This window comes from Pteronotus mesoamericanus, unplaced genomic scaffold (genome assembly GCF_021234165.1).
Source record: "Pteronotus mesoamericanus isolate MK-2021 breed Mesoamerican mustached bat unplaced genomic scaffold, CSHL_Meso_final contig_57, whole genome shotgun sequence".
Taxonomy (NCBI): domain Eukaryota; kingdom Metazoa; phylum Chordata; class Mammalia; order Chiroptera; family Mormoopidae; genus Pteronotus; species Pteronotus mesoamericanus.
Genome location: NW_026555203.1, coordinates 1,314,639 through 1,336,483, shown reverse-complemented (window position 1 = coordinate 1,336,483; position 21,845 = coordinate 1,314,639). Strand labels below are relative to the sequence as shown.

The following is a 21,845-nucleotide window of genomic DNA, read 5'->3' as shown; positions in this document are numbered from 1 at the left end:
ATACATCCTTTAATAGGCATTCATTTTTCTTCCTGAAGGGGATGGACAGTGTCATTAATTCATCCGGCATCCTCCCTCAGTGCATAGCACAATGGTCAATGTTTATATCATTAAAAGAAGCCCTAAAACGAACAATTGAAACCTACAGTCTCAGCAATGAGCATGGAGCCCGCACAATGACCAGATGGTGTTGCACACCATCAGTGTGACATATGCTTCCAATGGCTCACAAAGCTCTGCAGAAATTGCCGACTTCTCCAACTCTGAGTACTTCATATCACTCCTCTTCCTTCAATACTCCATCCACGCTGGACTTTTTTTCTGGCTTTGAACATATTAAGTCTGCTCCCATTCCCAGGCCTTTGTGTCTGTCATTCCTTCTTCCTGGAGTGTTCCACTTCCTGATTTCTGCTGGCTTCTCCTTTCTCTTCAAGACTCAACTCAATTTTCTCCTCCTCAAAGAGGCCTTCCTTGACCCTCTATTTTAAATTAGGCCCCCAACTCCAGTTACTCTCTCTACCATATCGCCTTAACTTAATTCTCCACATAGCATTTATCTGTCTTAAACACATTCATTTGGTTGCGCTACAATGTAAGCTCCACCAGAAGAGGGACCTTGTCTGCCTTGTTCAACCCTGTATACGTTCAATGGCTACAATAGAGTCTGTAGAGGTAAGGATGCTTTTGGCTTAAAGTAAGAAAATATACAACTAAAAGTTGCATAAGCTGAAAAGGTTTACTTGTACCCCATAAAAGGGAACTCTGGTCCTGGCTGGTGTGGCTCAGTGGGTTGAGCACTGGTCTGCAAACCAAAGGGTCTCTAGTTTGATTCCTGGGTTGTGGGCCAGGTTGGATAAAAGTTTCTCTCCCTCTTTTTTCCTCCCTTCCTGTCTAAAAAAATAAAAATAAAAAGGAACTCAGCTGCAGGCAGTACTAGGGTAGGTTCAACAGTTTAGTGCTGTCAGAATTCTGGATTGGCTTCTCTGCAATGATCTTGGCCTTTCCTTGTGGTTGCAAAATGGCTACCAAGAGTAGATGCATCACAAAAAAAATACCCCTCTCAGGACGAAAAGGAGAGCAGATATTTCCCTGCTCATTCATTTTTATCAAGGTGGAAATTTTTTTTCAAGAGCCCTCCTCCCACACTTCATTTTTCCATTCCATTGGCCCAAACTGAGTGAGAGTCAAGATCATCCCAGTAGTAAACAGAGTAAGATTATCATGATTTGTTTTTAACCAGTCATAATTTATCACCTAGACCTGGGCCTGCCTTCCTTAAGCCCTGTGGCTTTGTCCTATACTTGAAGCATACCTAGGCTCCGTTAGCAAGGGAAAAATGTGGCTATTGTGGAGGTAACCAGTGATGTGGGCCACACAGGCATTCAAGACATAGAGGGTATAAATTCATGCTGATCCACCTACATTCAACAATTAACAAATTAGCCCTGGCCAGGTAGCTTGGCTGGTTAGAGCATTGTCTGGATACACAAAGGTTGGGGGATTTCATCCCATCAGGGCACGAGCAAGAATCAACCAACGGCCCTGCCTGGGTACTCAATTGATTGGAGCATTGCTCCAGTGTGCCAGGGTTGCGGGTTTGATCCCCAGTGGGGCAACCACTGAATGTGGGGATAAGTGGAGGAACAAATCAATGTTTCACTCTCTCTCTAAAATCACTAAAGAATCAACCAATGAATGCATAAATAGGTGGAACAACAAATCGATGTTTCTGTCTCTCCCTTCCTCTCTCTAACATAAAGAAAAAAATAGTGGGGGGGAGGCAGAGACAAATGTATTTGAAAAAATAAAATTAAATTAAAAAAATAACAAATCACACACACACACACACACACACACACACACACACACACAGTGTGCAAAGCAAAGGCTGGTAATCAAGGCCTCTCTCCCTTTAGAGGACTTCCAGGTCCCAGGCCCTCTAGGATCCTGCATCTGTGCTTCATCCAGACTAATATGATGGCTGCTGAAATAGACTTGCAGTTAAGAGACTTGGCCTTTGCTGTGTTACCAGAAACCATCAACCATGCCCTTTTTTTTTTTCCACAACAAAGTTCCTTATGTAGGTGTGACTGCTTGGTCTTTGAAGTTGGGAAAAGTGCCCTCTGGCAGAGGTAAGAATTCTCTTATAAGGGCTGCATGGTTCCCCAGAAATGATGGGCCATTTTCACTCTGGACAAATGAAGTAACCAGATAGAAACTGCTATGACCAGTAGAGCCTCTCCAGACGTTCACTCGGGGAGCTTTTGCAGGGTCACTAGTGCTTCAAGATTCTTATTTCATGTTTGTTTTACATCTAGCTAGAAAATGTTCTTCGATTTTTGGAAAACAATTTTTGGAAGGTGAAGAGGATAATGAAAAGTAGTAGGAAATGGAGAGGTGATGGCAGGACACATGGAAAAGCTTCTCTAAGGCTGATAAATCCTCCGGAGATCAGGCAGTGGCCTTCCCAATGCCACCCCCACCACACCCCTGGTGCACAGTCACTGCTGAGCTAGACAACCTGCCACAGGCTCAGGCTCCACCATCAGGTCTCTTGGCCCCAGGGGTGGTGTTGGTGGGGTACTACCACGGCAAGTTTCCACTTCTTACAGCCTGCTCCCTCCAGGGGTGGCCTCCTTGAAGGACTGACTGTGTAAGAAAATAGCTGTGGGCGGCGAGAGGACCCAGGCTAGCCGCTCGGTCGGTCCAGAAATCCGCTCCCCCTCCTTCCATAGGGGCACAACCCCTCCCCGGCGAGGCAGACAATAGGCGGCTGCTCCACGCCGTTTCCCATCCCCTAGCATCCTGCGCCCCTGGAGCTTTCGGGGTGTGGGGAGGGACACAAAGGTCCCCAGCCCTTCGGCGGGCACTGCAGCCTCTAAGGCGGCAAAGGAGCACTGGGGCAGCGCACACACCACACTTGGAGACACTTCGTTACATCCCTGAACCCCCGTCTTCCTCCCGCCCCCCAATACCACCACCAAACAGGCGAAAAGAGCAATAGCTCTTTCTCCCCTCCCGGGTGCGCAACACCAGCAACATCAGGGGCGGGCGGAGCCCGAGCTGTTGCCACTTCCCCCTCTTACCTCGTGACCTCGCCCCCCTCTTTGCCCCCCCCCAACCACCGCCTCCACACACCCTTTCTCCCAGACACGCCCTCCTCCTTGGCTGGTAGCGCGCGCAGAGCTCGATTTTTCTAGGGGAGGGAGCGGCTGCCGTCGCCGTGGGGCCAGACGGCTAGCAAGCAGGCGCGGGAGGGAAGGAGGAGACGAGGGAGGAGCCCTAGGAGGGAGGGGCGGCGGGCGCCGCGCTGCGATGTGGCCGGCCGGCTGGCGGGTAAACAGAGGGAGCAGCAGCGGCTGCGGCCGGCCCGGCCCGGGGCACTGAGCACGTCCGCCGAAACCTGCACCCGCGGCCATGGCCGAAGTGCGCAAATTCACCAAACGGCTCAGCAAGCCCGGCACAGCGGCTGAGCTCCGGCAGAGCGTGTCGGAGGCCGTACGGAGCTCCGTGGTGCTGGTGAGTGGCCGGGGCACGGGGAGTCTCGGGGGGCGCGCTTCGGAGGAGAGTAACGGGGTGGCTTCCCGCGCGCGGGGGCCGGGACCGAAACGGCGCTCCGGGAGGCTCCCCAGTGCACCCGCGCTCCCCGTCTCTGGTTCAGCAAGTTTGCGCACCAGCTGCCGCTGGCTGCGGTCCGAGTCCCGGGCGCCCGTTGACAGCGCTGCGGCTGCCGGGCGCGGCGAGGGCATGCGCCCGGCTGGGCGCTGACGGGCGATCGGGGGCTCGGAACCCGGGCCCGGGCCCAAGGTGTGAGCTGCGGAGCGGACCCCTCCTGGTCCTAGACACGCCACAAAGAACCAGGGACTAGGCGCGACGAGATCCCGATTGCCTTCTGCCCGCACCTGAGGCAGCCTGGGCGGAAGGATGCGTTGAGCGTTTTGCACTTACACACTCGCGCGCACACACACAGTGTATACAAAAAAGAACCCCACCCAAAAAGCCCCGGGCGCCCAAGCTTCGGCGGGCGGTGAGAACGGAGGAAGCAGAGCGACTTCCTCCTGCTACTGGGGAGAGAGGGTAGTGATGGTTGTTGAAGGGGTGCTGCCACTGCTGCTGCCGCGGAGTGAGGGGATTGGAAACAACGGGGTTCCCGGGCGAGTGGGCGCGGGGTTGGCCGACTCAGGACGAGGATGTCGGCTGGGACCCTGGAGCGCTCCAGAGGCAAGAAGATGGGGGGCCGTGGGGATTAGGGAGAAGATGGGGTGTGCCAGCCCAGGGATGGAGAACCTGGGGTGAGAGCCCCACTGCTTGGGGATGGGGGATGGGGATTTGCAAGCGTGCTGACCCCTTGGGAACCCGCCCATCACACCCTCTGCCGCATCCGGATTGTCTGACTCTGGAGAAAGGGGATGGGTGCTAACGGGCACTTGCCCCTTTTCCTGTTTTCTAGAAACTCCTTGCTAATTTTCTGGGCTAGCGAGCAAACCCTAAATAAGCAATCAGACTGGTTAACTAGTGTTTGTTTTGTTACTTTGGCTTTTTGTTTTGTTTTTCGTTGTTTTTTGTCTCTCCACTCAACCTTATAGCGTATCGCCTACTGTGTTTAAATTTCATCATTTAAGAGTGAGTTCTTTTTGTTAAAGCAACTTATCGGAAGGGAACTTCACAGATTTTCCTTTTAATTTTTCTGTTGATCTTGTAGAATCTGCGATAAAACTAACATTAAAGGGAGGCCAGGGACCTGATCCCAACAGTGGAGAAAGTTGACATTAGTGGGAGTTATGGAGGAGGATCAAAGGTAAAATATATACCTTTGAGATAAAGATCCGATCCCTAATAGCTACAACTGTGCAAAGCCAAGTGACTTTAAAAGAAATCTCTCTATCGTGGCTGAACCTTTGGAAGTTTAATCCTGCTGTTTAGCAGAGCAATACCCAGACCTTTAATGTTTAAATGGATTTGGCTTATTGTGTGTTTCACCGATTTTAGAATGAGGTCCTGTTGGATCAGATTAAAACTTTGATTGTCATCAGCCAGTTAAGAGAGGAAAGCAAGTTGTGTGCAGGGCATTTATGCCAGGGCTCTTTCTTCGGTAATTGTTAACAAGTGATTCAATCTGCCTAGCCCAGAAAATGCTTTCCTAAATTCAGGAAGAAAGAAAACCTTGCTTGAGCACGGGTGGCTGGCTTACCACACTGTGTGTAGAGAGCCTGTGAAGTGGACAGATGGTCTCCAGAGAATACATGGGACTCCCGCAAACCTCCACTGGGATTTGACCTGCCACCCTCAGTAGCAAAAAGTTAACCTTAGCATTCTTGCCCAGGTTTTAAAAAGAATTTTGTGTAGCACAGGTGCAGGTGCCCTTTCCTAATCATTGACTCTGTGGCATAGCTGGAAAAACTGTTAGTGAGAGGAGAATCTTTTGGGAGAGTGTGCCAGCCTAGCTTACTTGGATCTGAGGGCACAGATTTTTATCCTGCAAGGCACACTGGTATGTGATCTGCATTGAGATTTGAGGGGTGGGGGAGAACAGATTCTAGGCATCTCAATCAACCAGTATCTATAGAACCTCTACTGTGCGAGACACAATGCTAGATGCCCTATAGTTACAGGTGAATGTGGACGACTTTTTCCTCCCATTTGTTTTTATGAGGTCCGTCCTGGGCTGGGTTTGTCTTGTGTGCATGTGTTTGTCAGTAGAACACCCAGAATATATACACAAGTCAATTTTAGGTTATTCATAGCACTTATTGAATTCTATGTTAAAGCAGTTCAGTCAGTTAAGAAATAAGGAAACAGTCTTAAATGGAGTGTACTCTCCTATATGTCTCCCTTTCTTGGCCCCTACTTTTCTGACACAAAGAGCTGGTATAACCAAAGTTAGCAAAGCCACAGTGGCCGGAGAGCCAGCGGACCTCATTGCAGCAGCCTCCATAATTTCTGATTTTTTTTTTCTGATTTAAGCCCTAAAGTGTTTGTTAGGGCTATCTGAAGTTGGACTTACACACACCCGCTGCTGTAAACCCGTGGCACTTGCATTCACGTTATGAAGGCTTCAATAAGGAGTCGCATATTCATTGGACTTAAGTATGGAGTCATTCCCAGAGCAGTTCAAACTTTACTGTGGTGGTACCTCTCACTAGACCTTTGAAAACTCACCGACCTGAACAAATATACAGTATTTCCTGTTTGGGTATTTTGTTTTGTTTTTACAATTATATCCTTGTTGGTATGTTGCTAACATCATTCCGTTTTGCTCACTGTTTGAAAAATTCAGAAGGTGCGGGCTATACATAGCATGTATTTGTGTGTTCCAGATCTTCATTCAGTTATAGTACTTTCACAAATCTGAAATCTGTTAACTGTATAATGAAGCACACAGAGAGAGACTGTTTCATTGTTGCATTTTCCTGTATGTTTGGCATTTTTATGAAGGTCAGTTTTAACCTAGGGAAAAGGGTAATTACAGAATTGAGCATCGGCAAAAATTTCTAAAGAGAGGCTTGGGGAGGAATATTATAACCTGAGAATGTATGTGATTAACTGAGAAGTGTTTACATATGTACATGTTTTAAATGCAGAGTTTTAACGCTGTTTTTGTTATAATTCAGGATATAGCTATTTGTGTGTCTGGGGGAACAAAGGCACTTGATAAACCTATTGTATTCTTGCTCTCCTTTAGAGGAGTCATTGTGCCTGGGAAAGTCACCTACTAGATGTTTAAATACTGATTGCTTGCTGCTGCTGAATTTACCCTCAATTCTTTGTGCTCCAGAGGATCAGGAAAGAGTTGCTAGATATTACGGGTTGTAGCCCCTGGAGGCAGTGTAATGCGTGCAATGTCTCCTGGCTGGCACCAGCCAGATTTCATGTAACTCCAGGAGAGGAAAACTCCCCCAAAGCTGGGAAGGGCTGAAAATATTCTACAGCTGCTGACTCTCCCCACCTGGCACACACTACCTTTGCATGGAATGTTTGTTAGGTTGGGATTGGGGGAAGGCCTGAGAAGGAATCAGGGAGCTCCCCTGCTCCCTCTTCCCTTGGGGAATTTGTGGAAAGTACTTAATATAGGACAAAACAACTGACACTGGAATAAAACCAGTTTCAATGGGCTTGTTGACCAAGAGTTTCCAATTCAGAGACTTAGCTTGCATCTGAATGAACGGAGAGTCAGGAGGGTTACCGGAGTATTGGCCCCTAAACATGCAATTGTCTCACTACCCCTTTGGGCTTTTCCAGGTTACCAGGGCCTGGGGTGAGCCTCTCCTGGAGGATGTGTCCAAAAGCCCAGTGTAGAGTTTGCTGTGAAAACCAGAGAGGCCTCCCTACTGAACTCTATTTGAAGCACCAAATAGTAGAATTTGTTTTCTAAGATGAACATGTTAAACAAATTCTCTAGATTGATTCTTTTTCCTATTCTAATCATCAGTAAACCTTTTTGGAATGTTTATTATTTTTTATTTTTATTTATTGATGGGGGGAGAGAGAAGGAAACACTGATTTCTTGTTACACTTACTTATGCATTCATTGGTTGATTCTTACATGTGCTCTGAGCATCTGGGATGAACTGGCAACCTTGGTGAATGGGAACGATGCTCTTAACCAACTGAGCTACCCAAGCAAGGTGTTGTTTTATTATATGAGGAGTACATGTGTGTTGTAGAAGAGTTAGGGAAACAGAAAAGAATCATCAGCATCTTATCACTCAGAGGGAACTCACTCTTCTAACGTATATATGTCAAAACTCTTCTGTCTCCTTTGTGTATGTATGTGCATATAGGAAAACATGGATTGAATAAATATATAACCTTTAAAATAGTTTTTCCACTTCGCAATATCTTCTGGATATTCACACCAATCAATAATAGATCTTATATAATCATGTTTAATGACTGCCAAAATTTCACTATAGGTGTACCATAGGTGATCATCCTTCATTGTTTGGTATTTTTAATTTATTGATTTTAGAGAGAGAACGACAGACATAGATTTTGTTGGTCCACTTATTTATGCATTCATTGGTTGTTTCTTGTGTGTGCCCTGACCAGGGATCGAACTGTCAACCTCAGCATACCAGGACAATGCTCTAACCAACTGAGCTACCCGACCAGGGCCTCGCTATTAATATTTTTTTAATTAGCACGACCTGATAGGAGATGAATGGTACATCAAGGTTCTAATTTGCATTTTTTGAGACCTCTTGAACAGTTTTTTGGTATGTTGATTAGCCATTTGTATTCCTTATTTTGAGGATTTGAGTGAACCTTCTTACAGACTATTTCCTTGTTTGTAATCTTGCAACAACTGTCCCCACCCCCAAGATTCTGTTTTGATAAGTCTGGGGTGGGGCCAGGCATCTGTATTTTTAAAAACTGGTGAGTCGGATGTGCACAGAATCTAGACCACTTGCCCACTCAAGGCAGGACTATCCCTTACCCACATCCCTGACAAAAAAGTGATTCTCCTTAAACATTCCTTTTATTTTTTTACTTACTGACCTCAGAGAGGGAGAAACATCGATCTGTGTTCCATTTACTGATGCATTTACTAGTTGATTCTTGCAGTGTCCTCACTGGGGATCAAACCCACAACCTTGGTTTAGCAGGACAGTGCTCTAACCAGCCGAGCTACTTGGCTAGGGCAGCATTCCCTGACTTTTAGAGGGCTGTGTTAGAAAAGGTTCTTGAGCTGAAATTTACTCAAGTTCCACCATGGGCTAGGTCTAGCTCTACTGTTTGCAGCTTCACAGAATATGTTTGCTTCCTCTTTTACATGACAACCATTCAAATATTTGGAGTCAGCCACCATGTCATTTTTTAATTTACTCTTTACAAAGCCATAGAGCCCTTTCCTTTATTTTTCACATTACTTGATTTCAAGATTATTCACCATCATGGTCATCCCGTTTTGACTCTTTTTTTGCCCCAAAGTTTCAATGTCCTACTTAAACTGTGGGAGACAGAGCACAGTTTCAAGAGTCAGATATGGGCTTGAATCTGACCTCTTGTCTCCTGCTTGCATTGTGAAATGGGGATAAATAGTTGTACCTACCTGTGGGGTTCTTAGAGGATTAAAGAAGGTAATGTATGGAAAGTGTCTGATACATGAATGAAGCATAAAGTTTAAAAAAAAAAAAGAGCAATCTGGTGGGGAAACAAGTATTCTGTAAGGGTCTATCAGAATATAATGGGGGAAGGGGAAATATTTTTTACCCATTCTAGACATGAGTGAAAAAGTCAAGCTATGTATCCATCTCTATTCCTAGCACCGCACCCAGTGCCTGGAATGGAATATGTACTCAGTGGGAAATGCACTGGCAGCAATACATAGGATGGACCGGTGTTGGGTGACCGGAGGCCAGGTAGCTAGTTAAAATATGTTGTTCCAGAGAGAGATATAATGAAAGCTTTAACTGAGGCAGTGAGAATGGAGATGGGGGAAAGTGTGAGAGATGTTTCAGTGATCAAATCAACAGGATTTGGTAACTCTTGAAGGGGGAGGAAAAGGGGGGAAGGAAGAAGTGGGAGGAAGAGCAGAACAGAGGAGGTGGAGTCAAGATGACTTTGAGGTTTTTCAGCTTCGGTGAACTGGGGGAAAAGCATGTTTAGTGCTGGGGGAAGGGAAAAGAAAGCAACCTACCTCAACTTGAGGGGGTCGTCAGGGCAAAGCCAGGTTTCATTTAAGCAAGGTGGTGGAGAGAAAAATTCTAGGGAAAGGCTGTGCAGTGTAGCATTGTGTTTTGGCAAAAGACCAAGGTTCTTCAGGCAGAGAAGAAAGTTCCAAGTGGGATCAGGAAGGGGAGGAAGAGCTCGGGCTGAGAGGATGTAGAGAGATTTTAAGTGAGATTAGCTGATTAAAGAAGTTTGCACCATTGGGGGTGTGATTAGGGAAGTGGGAGGCAGGGTGTGGAGGAATGGTCTGGAGGCCAGCCCCAGACTTCTCGTTAGAATGGTGATGATAAATTAGGTCACCCCTAGGCAGCTCCACTGCCAGGGTTTGAGCAGTGGGAAAATGGAGTCTGACTAGCCGCCTCCACCAGGTACCTGAAGAAGCTGAATAGGATGTTTCCTGTGCTTAGGGGACTGACAAGCTAAGAAGGGAGATTAGATGTATGCAAAGAAAAGAAGATAGAAGCACAGCAGGAGGCTAGTGGTTCTGCCCTCTACTTTCAGTTAGTTAGCAGTAACTCTGCCCCCCACCGGACATACCCCTCAAGCTCTTTTATTGTGATCTTTTCTGGGTTCAACAATGTTCAATAGGCACTTGCTAATGAACTGTGTTAATCCAATGCATTTCTCACATTTATTTGACTACAGTGGCCTTTTTAAAAATGGGGATGGGGAAAATAAATGGCAGGTCTAACACTCTGAGAAATTCGCGTGTAGTGTACATGTGTAAGTTACCTTTACTTGACCTCTGTGGACTTTATGAAATGCTTACTCCCTTCCCACATCTCCAGGCCTCCACTTCAGGACCCCCTCTTGCTTGTTGGAATTCAGAGGAGTCATTTGTGCACCTACCTGGTTTTGCTTTTTTCTGAGATACAGAATTGTCAGTAAGGCACGTTGAAAAACTATTAGGGTTTTTTTTTTTGTTTTTTTTTTTTAACACAGAAAGGAAGGCCAGAAACCACAGGAGGGAAAAGTAGCTAGAGCTGTTTCCCTTTTTCTGTAAACGCTAACGGTAATGGTAATTTTATGATACATAACTCTTTGGGATTTAGATCTCATTTTCCTTTAGCCTTCCTTTGTCAGGAGTGCAGAGGGGTTCATGGGTAACATTGGCCTGTAGTTTCTGTCAACCTAGAGCCAGATGCCTTGTTGACTCTTACAGGGGCCCCGCCCTGGAGACTCCCAGAGCAGTAAGAAGGGCAAAGGGACAGTCTCACTTGGCTGGAATTTGCCTGGAAGTTTGTCCTTGTTAGAGCAGAGTGCTTGGAGTGGGCTCTGGGAGGTTCAAACCCAGTAGAGGTTCAAAGTTCACGTTATCTACTTACTAGCTGGGTGACCTTGGGCCAGTTGTATTCCTGTGCCTTAATAACCCCCTTGTGGCCTTGTTGAAAGGCTTAAAGGAGATGTTGCATATGAAACACTTAGAGAATGGCTTGGCACATGGAAAACACTGGGTGGCTATTGGCTCTCATAAGTACTCTCAGGCATTATGGTGAGCAAGAGAAATCTTTCATGTGTTACAAGTCAACAGACGAAAGTAAACTGGCAGAAGGGAAGCAGGTACCCTTGCTTTTTAATTTTATTTCCTTGCTCCAAATCGTTCCCCAAAGGGTGAGCTACATGGCTGAGCCAGGAATCATACCCATCCTGGAAAAAAGAAGCTCGCAGACCCCTCTCCATCTATCTCTATTATGTTCTTGGTAATACCCATTTCCTTTTGGACTTGGTCATAATGAAGAGCCCAGGGGATGTGAGCTAGGGCTCTGTGTCTTTGGCAGGACTCGCCTGTAGACTAGTCTGATGAGGGAAGGTTAGTCCTTTAGTAGGGAGGAACACCCAGTCCCAAGCCCAGGAAGAAGGTCCTCCAATCTGGGGAGCTTGTGTGTGTGGCCCCTGAAAGAAGCAGTCACCTTTCTGACAGTCTATACAGTATGGTTTATGCAAAGTGTGGACGGAGGAGAGTTGGGCTCTGTATGGAAGCGCAGAACTTTTAACGTTCTTCCCTTTCCCTCTCAAAATTTTGTCATCTCTTTCACTCACTAATCCTCACTTTCAAAAGTCATGTGAATACTGAAACTCAAATGCCTTTTTTTGTTTTTTAAAAGATTTCACTCATTTATTTTTAGAGCAAAGGGAACGGAGGGAGAAAAAGAGGGAGAGAAACATCAATGTGTGGTTGCCTCTCGAGCGCCCCCTACTGTGAACCTGTCCCGCAACCCGGGCATGTGCCCTGACTAGGAATCGAACCGACGACCTTTTGGTTTGCAGGCTGACACTCAATCCACTGAGCCACACCAGCCAGGGTCAAATGCCTTATTAAAGCTCTATTTTGGAAAAACTTTTTTTTTTTTTAACCTTCACCCGAGGGCATTTTTTCGTTGCTTTTTAGAGAGAGGAAGGAGAGGAGAGAAGAGGGAGGTCATGAGAGAAACATAGATGTGAGAGAGAAACACTGATGGGTTGCCTCTGCTATGCGCCCAGGCTGGGGATTGAACCCGAAACCCAGATATGTGCCCCAACCAGTAATCAAACCCACAACTTTTCAGGGTATGGGATGACACTTCAACCAACTGAGCTAACCAACTGGAAAAATTTTAAAGCTTAAAAGTCTCCTAAGAAATTAGTGTACTTTTATATTTGGCTATTCTGGTTTTGCGGCAGTGGGATAAGTTTTATTAGGAATAGTGTGTATAGGTTTCCAGCATAGTCAATACTGTAGAAATTATGCCAGTTCTTCCAGTGACATGTGGTTTACCTATTATTGTTTGTGCACAACCTTACACGATCAGGCCTAAATTTGCTATTAATGATGTCCTGCAATTCTCCACCTTATTTTTATTGCCCATTGAGTTTATCATTCACAGGAAGTTGTATTTTTGCCTTTCCTGACAGCTTATGTTGGGTTGTATATGTTTTAAGCTGCCAAGAAATGTTTGAAGATATTCTTGTACTTCAGCTTTCCCATCATGTTGGTTTTCCCTAATGACTGAAACATTTTACTGGGTGAGATTTAACTAAGAAGTCAAGTGTTCTCCAAGCCTCTGGGACGGAACATCTTTATTTGAAGTGTCTCAGTGAAATGTGTCAGGAGGCTGGGGAATGCCTTTGTGGGAAATGCTTTTTAGACAATGACAAGAGCTTGTATTTTTATAGCCCCAAACTTATGAAAAGTTAAAAATGCTGTTATACCTGTGGCCTCGCATGTTCTTACAGGTCACGATTAAACACAGACCACATTGTTGTCACCTTTATTCTCTAAGTGGGGGAATAGCCATGGTTTCAAGTGAGGCAGGGTGTAGGTCATCCATATTTACTAAATGATAAAACAGGTAATGAACTGCAGGTGTCTCGGTTCCTTCGGAGTAATTAGGTAAAGAAGTAATAGCTCCTGGACCAGATCCACAGTAAAGCAGGTGGAGGCAGCTCTTTTTGTATGGTTTTGATGATGATCTCTTTCTATTGGGAAATAGTGTTTATTTCAGAACAAACTTAGGTCTTTTAGTGGGAAAGTAGGAGGTGGGGTCAAGAAATTAAAAAAGGGAAGGGTGGGGTTATTAACTGAGAAATGTGTGCATGATCAGTATAGATTTTTCTTTGCCAAAGTAAGCCTAAGGATTTTGAGAACTGTTTGCAATTGGCTGTTCTTCCTTTCTTTGCTATTTGAATAACTGTATGGAAAAAAAAAAGCTCCAGAACACTGGCCCTGCAGAGGTCCCTAGGATCATGTTCATGGAATTGTTTTTATGACTTTTTTCGAGTGGGTTAGCACTTTCCAAAAATAACAACATATATATTTCTCTCCATGCCTTTTATGTTAGTTTAGTTTCCCACTTGAGAAACTGCCAGCTTTATGCCTTGTAGGACCTGTAGTCAGTGTTCATGGTGTGCAGGGAAGAGTGCTGTTGGCATAACCAGTTTATTTTCATAGGTTAACAAGTTCCTAATGCTTTGATGCGTTAAATGGTTTCCCAGAGACCCGAAGGAGGGAATACCACCTTCTAAGGTGCCTAATTTACCACCAAGAAATACATTCACCAGAGCTCTGAATCAACTTTCAAAAATTGAACTAAATCGTTATCTAAAAGCTCAAAGGGGCCAATAGTGCTCCTTCCATCCAGCAGACTGTCTACGTCATCATGCTCTGTTGCTTATGGGGCGAAGAAGGCGCTCTCTGCTAATCTGCCCCCAGTGGGGAGAATTGCTCCTCCACTACTAGTGACCGACATGATTGCTTGCAGAGGATCTTGGCCTCTGCTTGCCCCTTCCAGGCGAAATGGTCTGGCAGAATTCTCCCGCAGAAGAGCCAGAGGAGAATTCCGTAAGTTTTCTTGCTCCAGTTCTGTAACTGAAGCCCAGCTCCCTCTCCCAGCCTCCTTCCCTCCTGTCTCTGCATGTAGTTGAAGCTACTGTGATGTCCATAGCTAGTTCAGCACTGCATCAGGTCTAGAGCAGGGGCCATAAGAAGGCTCTCACATTCATTCAGAGCTCAGGTTCTGGGCCTCCAGTCCTGTAGGCCATTGGTTTTGCTCTGTCTTTAAAATCCATTTCCAGTCACTGGGTTTTATCTTCTTCCTTGTCCCCTGATGTCAGCATCCCAGTCCCTGTGTCCTTATCTTGATCCTCTACCTCGCATCTAACTCTATGCCTTGGTTTTCTGGCCAGTAGTCTAGTTCTAGGAATGAAGTCTGGTCTTATTGCTGGCCTCGAGGAGAGCTGTCCTTTTCTAACCATGACCTTGTAATAGCTTGAGCTGAACATGGTGGGATTGTGGACTGAGTGAAGGCGTATCTGCTTAGAGAACTCAGAGGAAGCAGAGTGTCCAGGATGACGAGGTCTAGCTAGTGGTGCTGCTGAGGGTTGGACTAGATGCATGGCCTATTAGTATCTGGTAGCTGCTGTAACAAATAGCCACAACCTTAGCGTTTCAAAACATCACAAATGTATTATCTCATAGTTCTGGAGGTCAGAAGTCCAAAATGGGTTTCACTGGGCTAATGCCAAAGTGTTCGCAAGGATTCAGTTGCTCCAGACGCTCTAGGGGAGAATCTGTTCCCTTGCCTTTTCCAGCTTCTAAAGGCTGCCTGAATTCCTTGGCTCATGGTCCATTCCATCTTCAGTCCAGCAAAGGCTGGTCCAGTCTTTCTCACCTTGCATCATACCAGTACTGCTGCTACCATCACATCTCCTCTGATAACTGACTCTTCTGCCTCTCTCCCTTACTTAGAACAACCCTTATAATTATGTTGGTTCCACCTGGATAATCCTGGATAACCTCCCCATCTCACACATTTTAACTGTCACATCTGCAAAGTCCCCCATGCCATGTAATGTAACACAGTCACAGGTTCCAGGGGTTAAGCTGTAGATATCTTTGGTAAGCCATTATTCTTTTCAGGCATTGGTGTAGGCTGAAGAATAGTGGAATCCTGGGGTCAGATGGGTTCTCAGCATGGATAGTGACATTATGGTGGAGGAGGGACAGGGATCTGATAGACTGGCAAACGTAGCCATGTGCAGAAGTCTTCACAGAATAACAAGGACACATAATCCCTTTTGAGAATTTTGGCTGAAAGAAAGCATTAGAGGCTTGCAATCTGCAGTTTCAATTTGGATGTTTTCTTAAATTTTTCGTAATTAAGAATTTTTATCCCACATAAAACCCCCTCAGTCTGGAGTTCTTCTAAGTGGGCACTGCTTTCAGACTTGAGGTGTTTCAGGATACAAGCTGGCCAGACACTTGAGAGGCACTTAGCCAGCTCAGGCCTATGGAATTTTCCAGCCTTAGTTAAAGAAAAGAGTAAAGAGGTAGAGAGAGAGAGAGAGAGAGAATTTAAAAGAGAAGAGGATAACTGGTTTCACACTCTGGCTGACAGGCCCCCAGACACCACCCATGTGTCCTGTGCTAGAGGCCCTTCACCCATCCTGAAGGTCAGGTTAGACCTGGCATGGCCTTCCTGCATTTCCAACGTAATTTCAGGACCATTTTCCCAGAAATAGGTTTCTAAAACACATGATTGGAGAAGCAGAGAGGACTGGAAAATCTCTCGGATTCCTCCCGGCCTCACAATGATTTCAAATGAGAGATAAATTGAAACTTCCTCTCTGCACCAAATCTAGTCACTGCCATTTTAGAGACACGCACCACAAAAGCTTCCTGGATGATCACATTTGCACCAGCCCTCCTTACGCTGGCCAGAAAAATATCCATCATGAGTGGATGGGCTGATGGCAGAGAGCTTTAATGCCTGGAAGAAGTACTCTATCATAGATGTGGACTGCATTTTCTATTTTCATATCGATTCTAGTTGGCCATGGCTATATTTCTCTGAGGCCTACCCTATCTTTTTTTTTTCCTTCAGATAACTGACCTGGCTGTGATGCACTGAAATCGTTATGTAAAAAAGTTAGGAAACCCTTAGATTTTGTGTCAAAACATGTATAGACAAAATATACATTAACTGCCTTCATTATCTCCTGTTCCTTTTCCTTTTTTCCACCTGAATAGGAAAACAATTTCAGTTCTCCTTATAATCCATCTATTTTAAAAACTCCAGATGTTTTCAGTGCAATTATCTTAATAGTATTTATATACTATTAATCTCTAAAACATGAAAGGGTATTTATTAACTGTAGTTCTATTTATATCTTTACAAACTGGTGTTCATTTTCTTTAAATTACAGGTATTTCCCTTCAATGTGGCTTATTTTACCGATTTGCTGCTTCTCTGCTGGGCATTTTTGCTTTTTTCACTTACTGATTTGAGAGAGAGTGAGAGAGATTGATTGATTGTTCTGCATACGGATGCATTTATTGGTTGACTCTTACATGAGCCCTGACTGGGGATTGAACCTGCAACCTTGGCTTACAGGAATGATGCTCTGAGCAACTGTACTTCCCGGCCAGGACTAGGGGATTTTTGCTTTTTTATTGGCCATAATCTGAACTTCGTGGCTTATGGGGGGCTATATATGCATTCAGCCAATGAGCTTTGTAACAGAGTTGATCCCTTAGAACAGGAACATCTGGGGCTGTGGTTTATACCAGAAGGAACTAGAAAGCAAGTGTGCTCAAGAGTGAGCTGAAGAGAGAAGGCATGCTAAGCTATGGAAAAGAGCTGCCAAACTAAAGGAAAAGATGGATACTTTCCTCAGTTCATGCTCAAATCCCAAGGGAAATGCTTTTAGAACTGTTGCTTGAATTGAAAAGAAAACCTATTTCCACTGATTTCTTTTTAATGGATTAAATCCATTTAGGGCAAGATTGCAGAGGGGGTTGGGGAAGGGAAGGCAATACAAAGATTTAATCCGAGGAAACTAAAGGATAAAAAAAAGTTACGAGGGCCCTGGCCAGGGTCTTCAGTTGGTTGGAGTGTCATCTCATACACCAAAAGGTTGCGGGTTCAATCCCGGGCCTGTATGGGAGGCAACCGATCTATGTTTCTCTCTCACATCAGTATCTTTCTCCCCCCATTCCTCTCTCTCTAAAATCAATAAGCATATCTTCAGGCAAGGATTTTTTTAAAGGTTTATTTAAAAAATGTTAAGACGGAAGGAAGGGGTTTTTTTTTTATTGTAATAGACAAAGAGACCAGAGATTAAAATATTAACAATATTTAATGAGAATAGCAGTGTATTTTTAGTTTCAGACAAGAAAAAAATCAAACCCTTTAGAAATTGTACTAGGTAAATGGAACTGTTGGATAGGACAATGGTATCAAGGTCTGGGCAGTTCAAAATGTTATTTCTTGCTACATGTTAAAATGAAGTGTAGCATTTTGTAGATGAAGCTGGACCCAGGATGAGATGACAGGGACTCAAAGGAATCAAAGAAGCCAAATGCAAAGAAAAAATCAACATAGAATTGACCAAATAGTGTATATAAACAGTGGCTAAACTTCCCTTTAGGGAGGCAGAGCTTTTAGGTAAGAATGTGGGTTACTTTCCTTGCTGCGCTAAGCAGTGAACCCCCTGAACTCAGTAACAGAACAGTTTTGTTTGAGACCAAAGGGCTGACTAGACACTTATTCATAGGAAGGAGGCAGGGCACACTGTCAACTTGCATAACCAAGACTCCAAATCAACTAGTTAAGGAACACAAGGGATACTTATATGCAGTTCCCTACTGTATATGATAGTTGGAATCCAGTTGTCCCAATTTAGATGGAGGACAGAGACTTGTGACCACCAGAAACCTATAAAGGTCACATTTCTTTTGAAGAGTATAGGTGGAGGGACTCATATGCCAGGTTGGCCTACCCTCACTTCCTCCACCCTCAGGTAGAAGCGGGCAACAGCTCACACTTATTTCAGATCCATATTTCTCAAGGCAGTAAACCCTGCTGGAGAGGAATGGGCACAAGGGAGGCTGCCCCTCTGAGTCCTTGAGACTTCCTGTGAGAGTGGCCCCATTAGCGCTGGTGTCCTCTTACTATGTCCTCTCCCTACCAAGTTGCTTTCCTCCCCTTTCTACCTTCTACTATTCCCTATGGTTATCCTCTCATTCTGATTTTCCTCATCTGCTGCTCCTGGTGTTCACCTCTCTGCACTGTCATCTTCCGGTATAGCTAACTGTATAACTAACTGGGTCTCCGGTCCACCACAGTGCTTCCGTAGCCAGCCTGCTTGCTCTCCCCTCCACCATGTTCATTCCATCGTGGGCGCATTCCCACTCTCCTCTTCAATATTTTTCTCACCTTTTCCTTTCTTCTGTCCTCAGTGTTTGCTCAGAAAGTATTCTCCATGAGAGACAGGGCCATTGCTGTGTTTATTTTTTTTAACCTTTTCTTTAGCCAAGGAAGGAAAATTCCAAAGGCCTGAGCTAGTGATGGCTGGGTGCCTTTTCTGGAAATCCAACGGCCTGGATGCTAAGGGAATGTCATGGAGCTACACATCTGGCAAGGTTGTTCCCTCAAATGTCCTGGCTTTGGGTTTAGTTCCAACTAAAAGAAGTTGAGGTTCTATTCTGTGGAACTGTGGCGTAGGAATGAAGAGTTTAAGAAATGATATAATGACAACTACAGAGCCCAGTTTATGTCACTTTGTTTTTTTTCTGCTAGGTTTAATTGGGAAAGAGTGGCCTTTGGCTTAGTAGACCTTTCAAAAGTAAAACCTTCTGCAAGAGAGCAAATGAAGCTCCTGTAGCCCAACTGAATGGAGAATTTTGCTTTGTTGGGGTAATTATTTGGCAGAGCGGCCACGTACACTTCAGACTTTGCTTTCTGAGGGGGTGGCCCAGGAGCTTCCTCCCAGTTGACACCAGGTGGAATTGAGCAGGTGTACTCCCCTGCCATATTTTTTGCCCCTTCCCCGGAGAAATAATTTAGAAAGGATTTTTTAAAAGATTGTATTTATTTATTTTTAGAGAGAGGGGAAGGGAGGAAGAGAAGCAGATATGAGAAACATCCATTGGTTGCCTTCTGTACACGCCCTGACTGGGGACAGAATCTGCAACCGAGGCATGTGCCAAGCTTTGGTACATACTGCCATAGGACATGACTATCCTCCATGAACTGCCTTTAGTTAGAAAGTTTTAATTTCAGATCATCCTCTGTGGCTACTTTAGGTCTCTGAGTTTGTAAGGCCATCATGTATGCCTCCCCTGCTTGTCAGGTTTAGTATGTGGCCACTTTTTTGTCCACAGAGAGTACATGTGTATGTATATATACACACACACATGCTATATATGCCTGTGCGTCTTTTGAGGAGCAGAAATACCTACTCTGAATTTTGTGAAATATAAATTAAAATTGCTCTTGTCTTTCTTGCATGTGAAATGTGTCTTACATTATTACTGTAGTCATGCTCTGCTGCCATTAATATTAATCACTAGAGGATCTTAAATTTCAAGCATAAAGCTAATAGATGATATGCATTGATCTTGTAAGGATTTCTGGTCACAATTTTCCTGATTTTGAATGTGCAGTACTTTTCTTTTATTTAGCAATAATCTTAAGACTTGTGGATTCACCATATTTTGCCGTATATAATGTGCACTTTTTTCTTCAAATTTTTGAGGGAAAAATAAGATGCGCATTATTTGTTGGCAGTACTAATTTCTGTGTGTAGTGCAAATTGTACACAGGAATTAGTACTAAAACGTGGGTGCACATTATACATTGGAGAGCATTTACACGGCAAAATACGGTAAAAATAAATGCATGGGAGAATTACTGATGAATTAGGAGCTTTGAAATGGAAAGTCTTGCCTCTGATATTTAAGAAAATTAGATTCTGGTGCACTTCTTGGTAAGCAGGGGTTCCCCCCCTCTACTGTATGCCTGACCCCACATCAACATGCAAATCCTTGAGTTTGTTTTTTTATTGCTTCTGTTCTTCTGTCTTCTCTCCACCACGTTTCTCACTCTTTTCTTTCCAACCTCTACTCTGATCATAAAACTGATATATGTAGATGAATTTGTTGTATTTGAATTAAGGTTTGAATATCTCCTCTTGATAACTTAAAAAGTAAGGGAGGGAGGCATGAATAGGCAGAGCACAAGGGGATTTTTAAGGCAGTGAAACTACTCTGTATGAGACTCTAATGGCAGATACAGGTCCTTAAATATATTTATAAACCCATCGAATGTACACCACCAAGGGTGAGTCCTAATTTGAGTATGGACTTAGGTGATTATGATGTGTCAAAATAGGTTCATTGATTGTAACAAATGTACCAGTCTGATGGGAGATGCTCGTAGTGTGACAGGCAGTGCTTCTGTGTGGGCAGGGGGTACATGGGAACTGAACTCTCTGTATTTTCTGCTCAATTTTGCTGTGAACTGCTCGAAAAAAATAAAGCCTATTTATACAAAGATGCATGGAATATTTTGTTTTCCTTTTTGTAAAAATTAAATTTAAATGTAGTTCTTTTGTACTTACGAGGACCTGTAATTTTTTTGCCTGTCCATGGTCCTAATTTTCCCGCCCATCCCTGATAATTTGGAAGGTGGTATTCCCAGTTCTCTTGCCAACTTGTTTGGCATAGTTATGAAGACTAGCAAATGTGTATTGAATACTTGTGAGGCTTTGATGAAAAGCACTAGGTAAAAGCAAAGCAATTTTATTGTTAGACTGGGGAAGTGAGTCAGAAATTTTAAGGTGGACTCCTCACTGATAAAATGGGTGAGAACCACTGAAAGCACAGTGAAGACGTACCTGCTAATCGAATTCAGGCTTTGGTGCAGCTGTGTTTGCTCAGGGACACACATGTGCAAACTTAGCATACAATACAGGAATCTGATTTTTTAATAAACTTGATTGGAATCCTTTAGCAAAGCAAAGAATCCTCTGTAATGCAAATGACCACCCTTTAATTGATATCTTTTGTAAGGTAGGAGTTAATGCTTTAGGTTTTTTCAACTCTTGTGTTCTTTGAAACCCAATTGTTGTGGGGATGGGGAAAGAAGAATCTCTGGGGAAGTTGCATTAACTCCTTTGACCCCGAGGAAGCCATTTAGTCAATTATTGTTTCTGGGAACTAAAGTAATACCCTTGTCACCTGAAAGATTTAAAATAGCCTTTGTATTGATAAGTGGCTCCTCAGTCCCTGAAAGAAAATGACTCATTTCTTCTTTGTAATCAGAAAGAATACAAGTGTCAGAAGACACTGGGAAATGACTTTTAGTTCTACATCTAAACATAAATACTAGAGGTTTGAAATATTAGGAAACCAATTTGATATGGGTTGAAGTGGATGGGTGGAATCTCACTGTATTAGTATGTGGCTGAAAGGGCAAGGGGATGGATTGGCAATCCTTTCTACAATATTCCTTGGGGAAATTCTTGCTGGAAGATTTAAGGGTCTTGAACTCTGGCTGTACTCTGTACCACGGGTTGTCTTATTCTTTTGTTCAGGAGCCCCATCCTGCATTTCTTACTGCCCCATGTTTACACATGGCCCCATATTGTTTCTTCTGTCAGCTCCACTTAGGGTTGCTGACCCCCTCGAGCAGCTTTTGGATCCATTTTGTTCTACTCATAACCAATGAAAGGAAACTAAGTGTATTAGAACATCTTGCATTAGTGCTGGGAGATAGATTGCATTCCTATACCTCTGAAAACTCACGTTCTTGACAGTACAAAATGGGGCTGTGGAGGGTGAGGTTCTCCAAATCTGGGGCAGCCTTTGCCTTTCATTGACCTCAGTGGATGCCACTTAATGGAAAAATATGATC

General features: G+C 44.3%; 1 protein-coding gene across 2 annotated transcripts in view; it reads left to right on the top strand.

Annotated features, from left to right (window-relative positions):
• The first annotated feature begins 3,303 nt into the window (after positions 1-3,303).
• Positions 3,304-21,845, top strand: part of DOCK11 (dedicator of cytokinesis 11) — a 175,127-nt gene continuing 156,585 nt past the window's right edge. For both annotated transcript variants that reach the window (XM_054580328.1, XM_054580327.1), the window contains exon 1: positions 3,304-3,519. In XM_054580328.1, the coding sequence (XP_054436303.1) occupies positions 3,418-3,519 (102 nt within the window). In that variant the 5' untranslated portion in view covers positions 3,304-3,417. The remainder of the gene's footprint in view (positions 3,520-21,845) is intronic.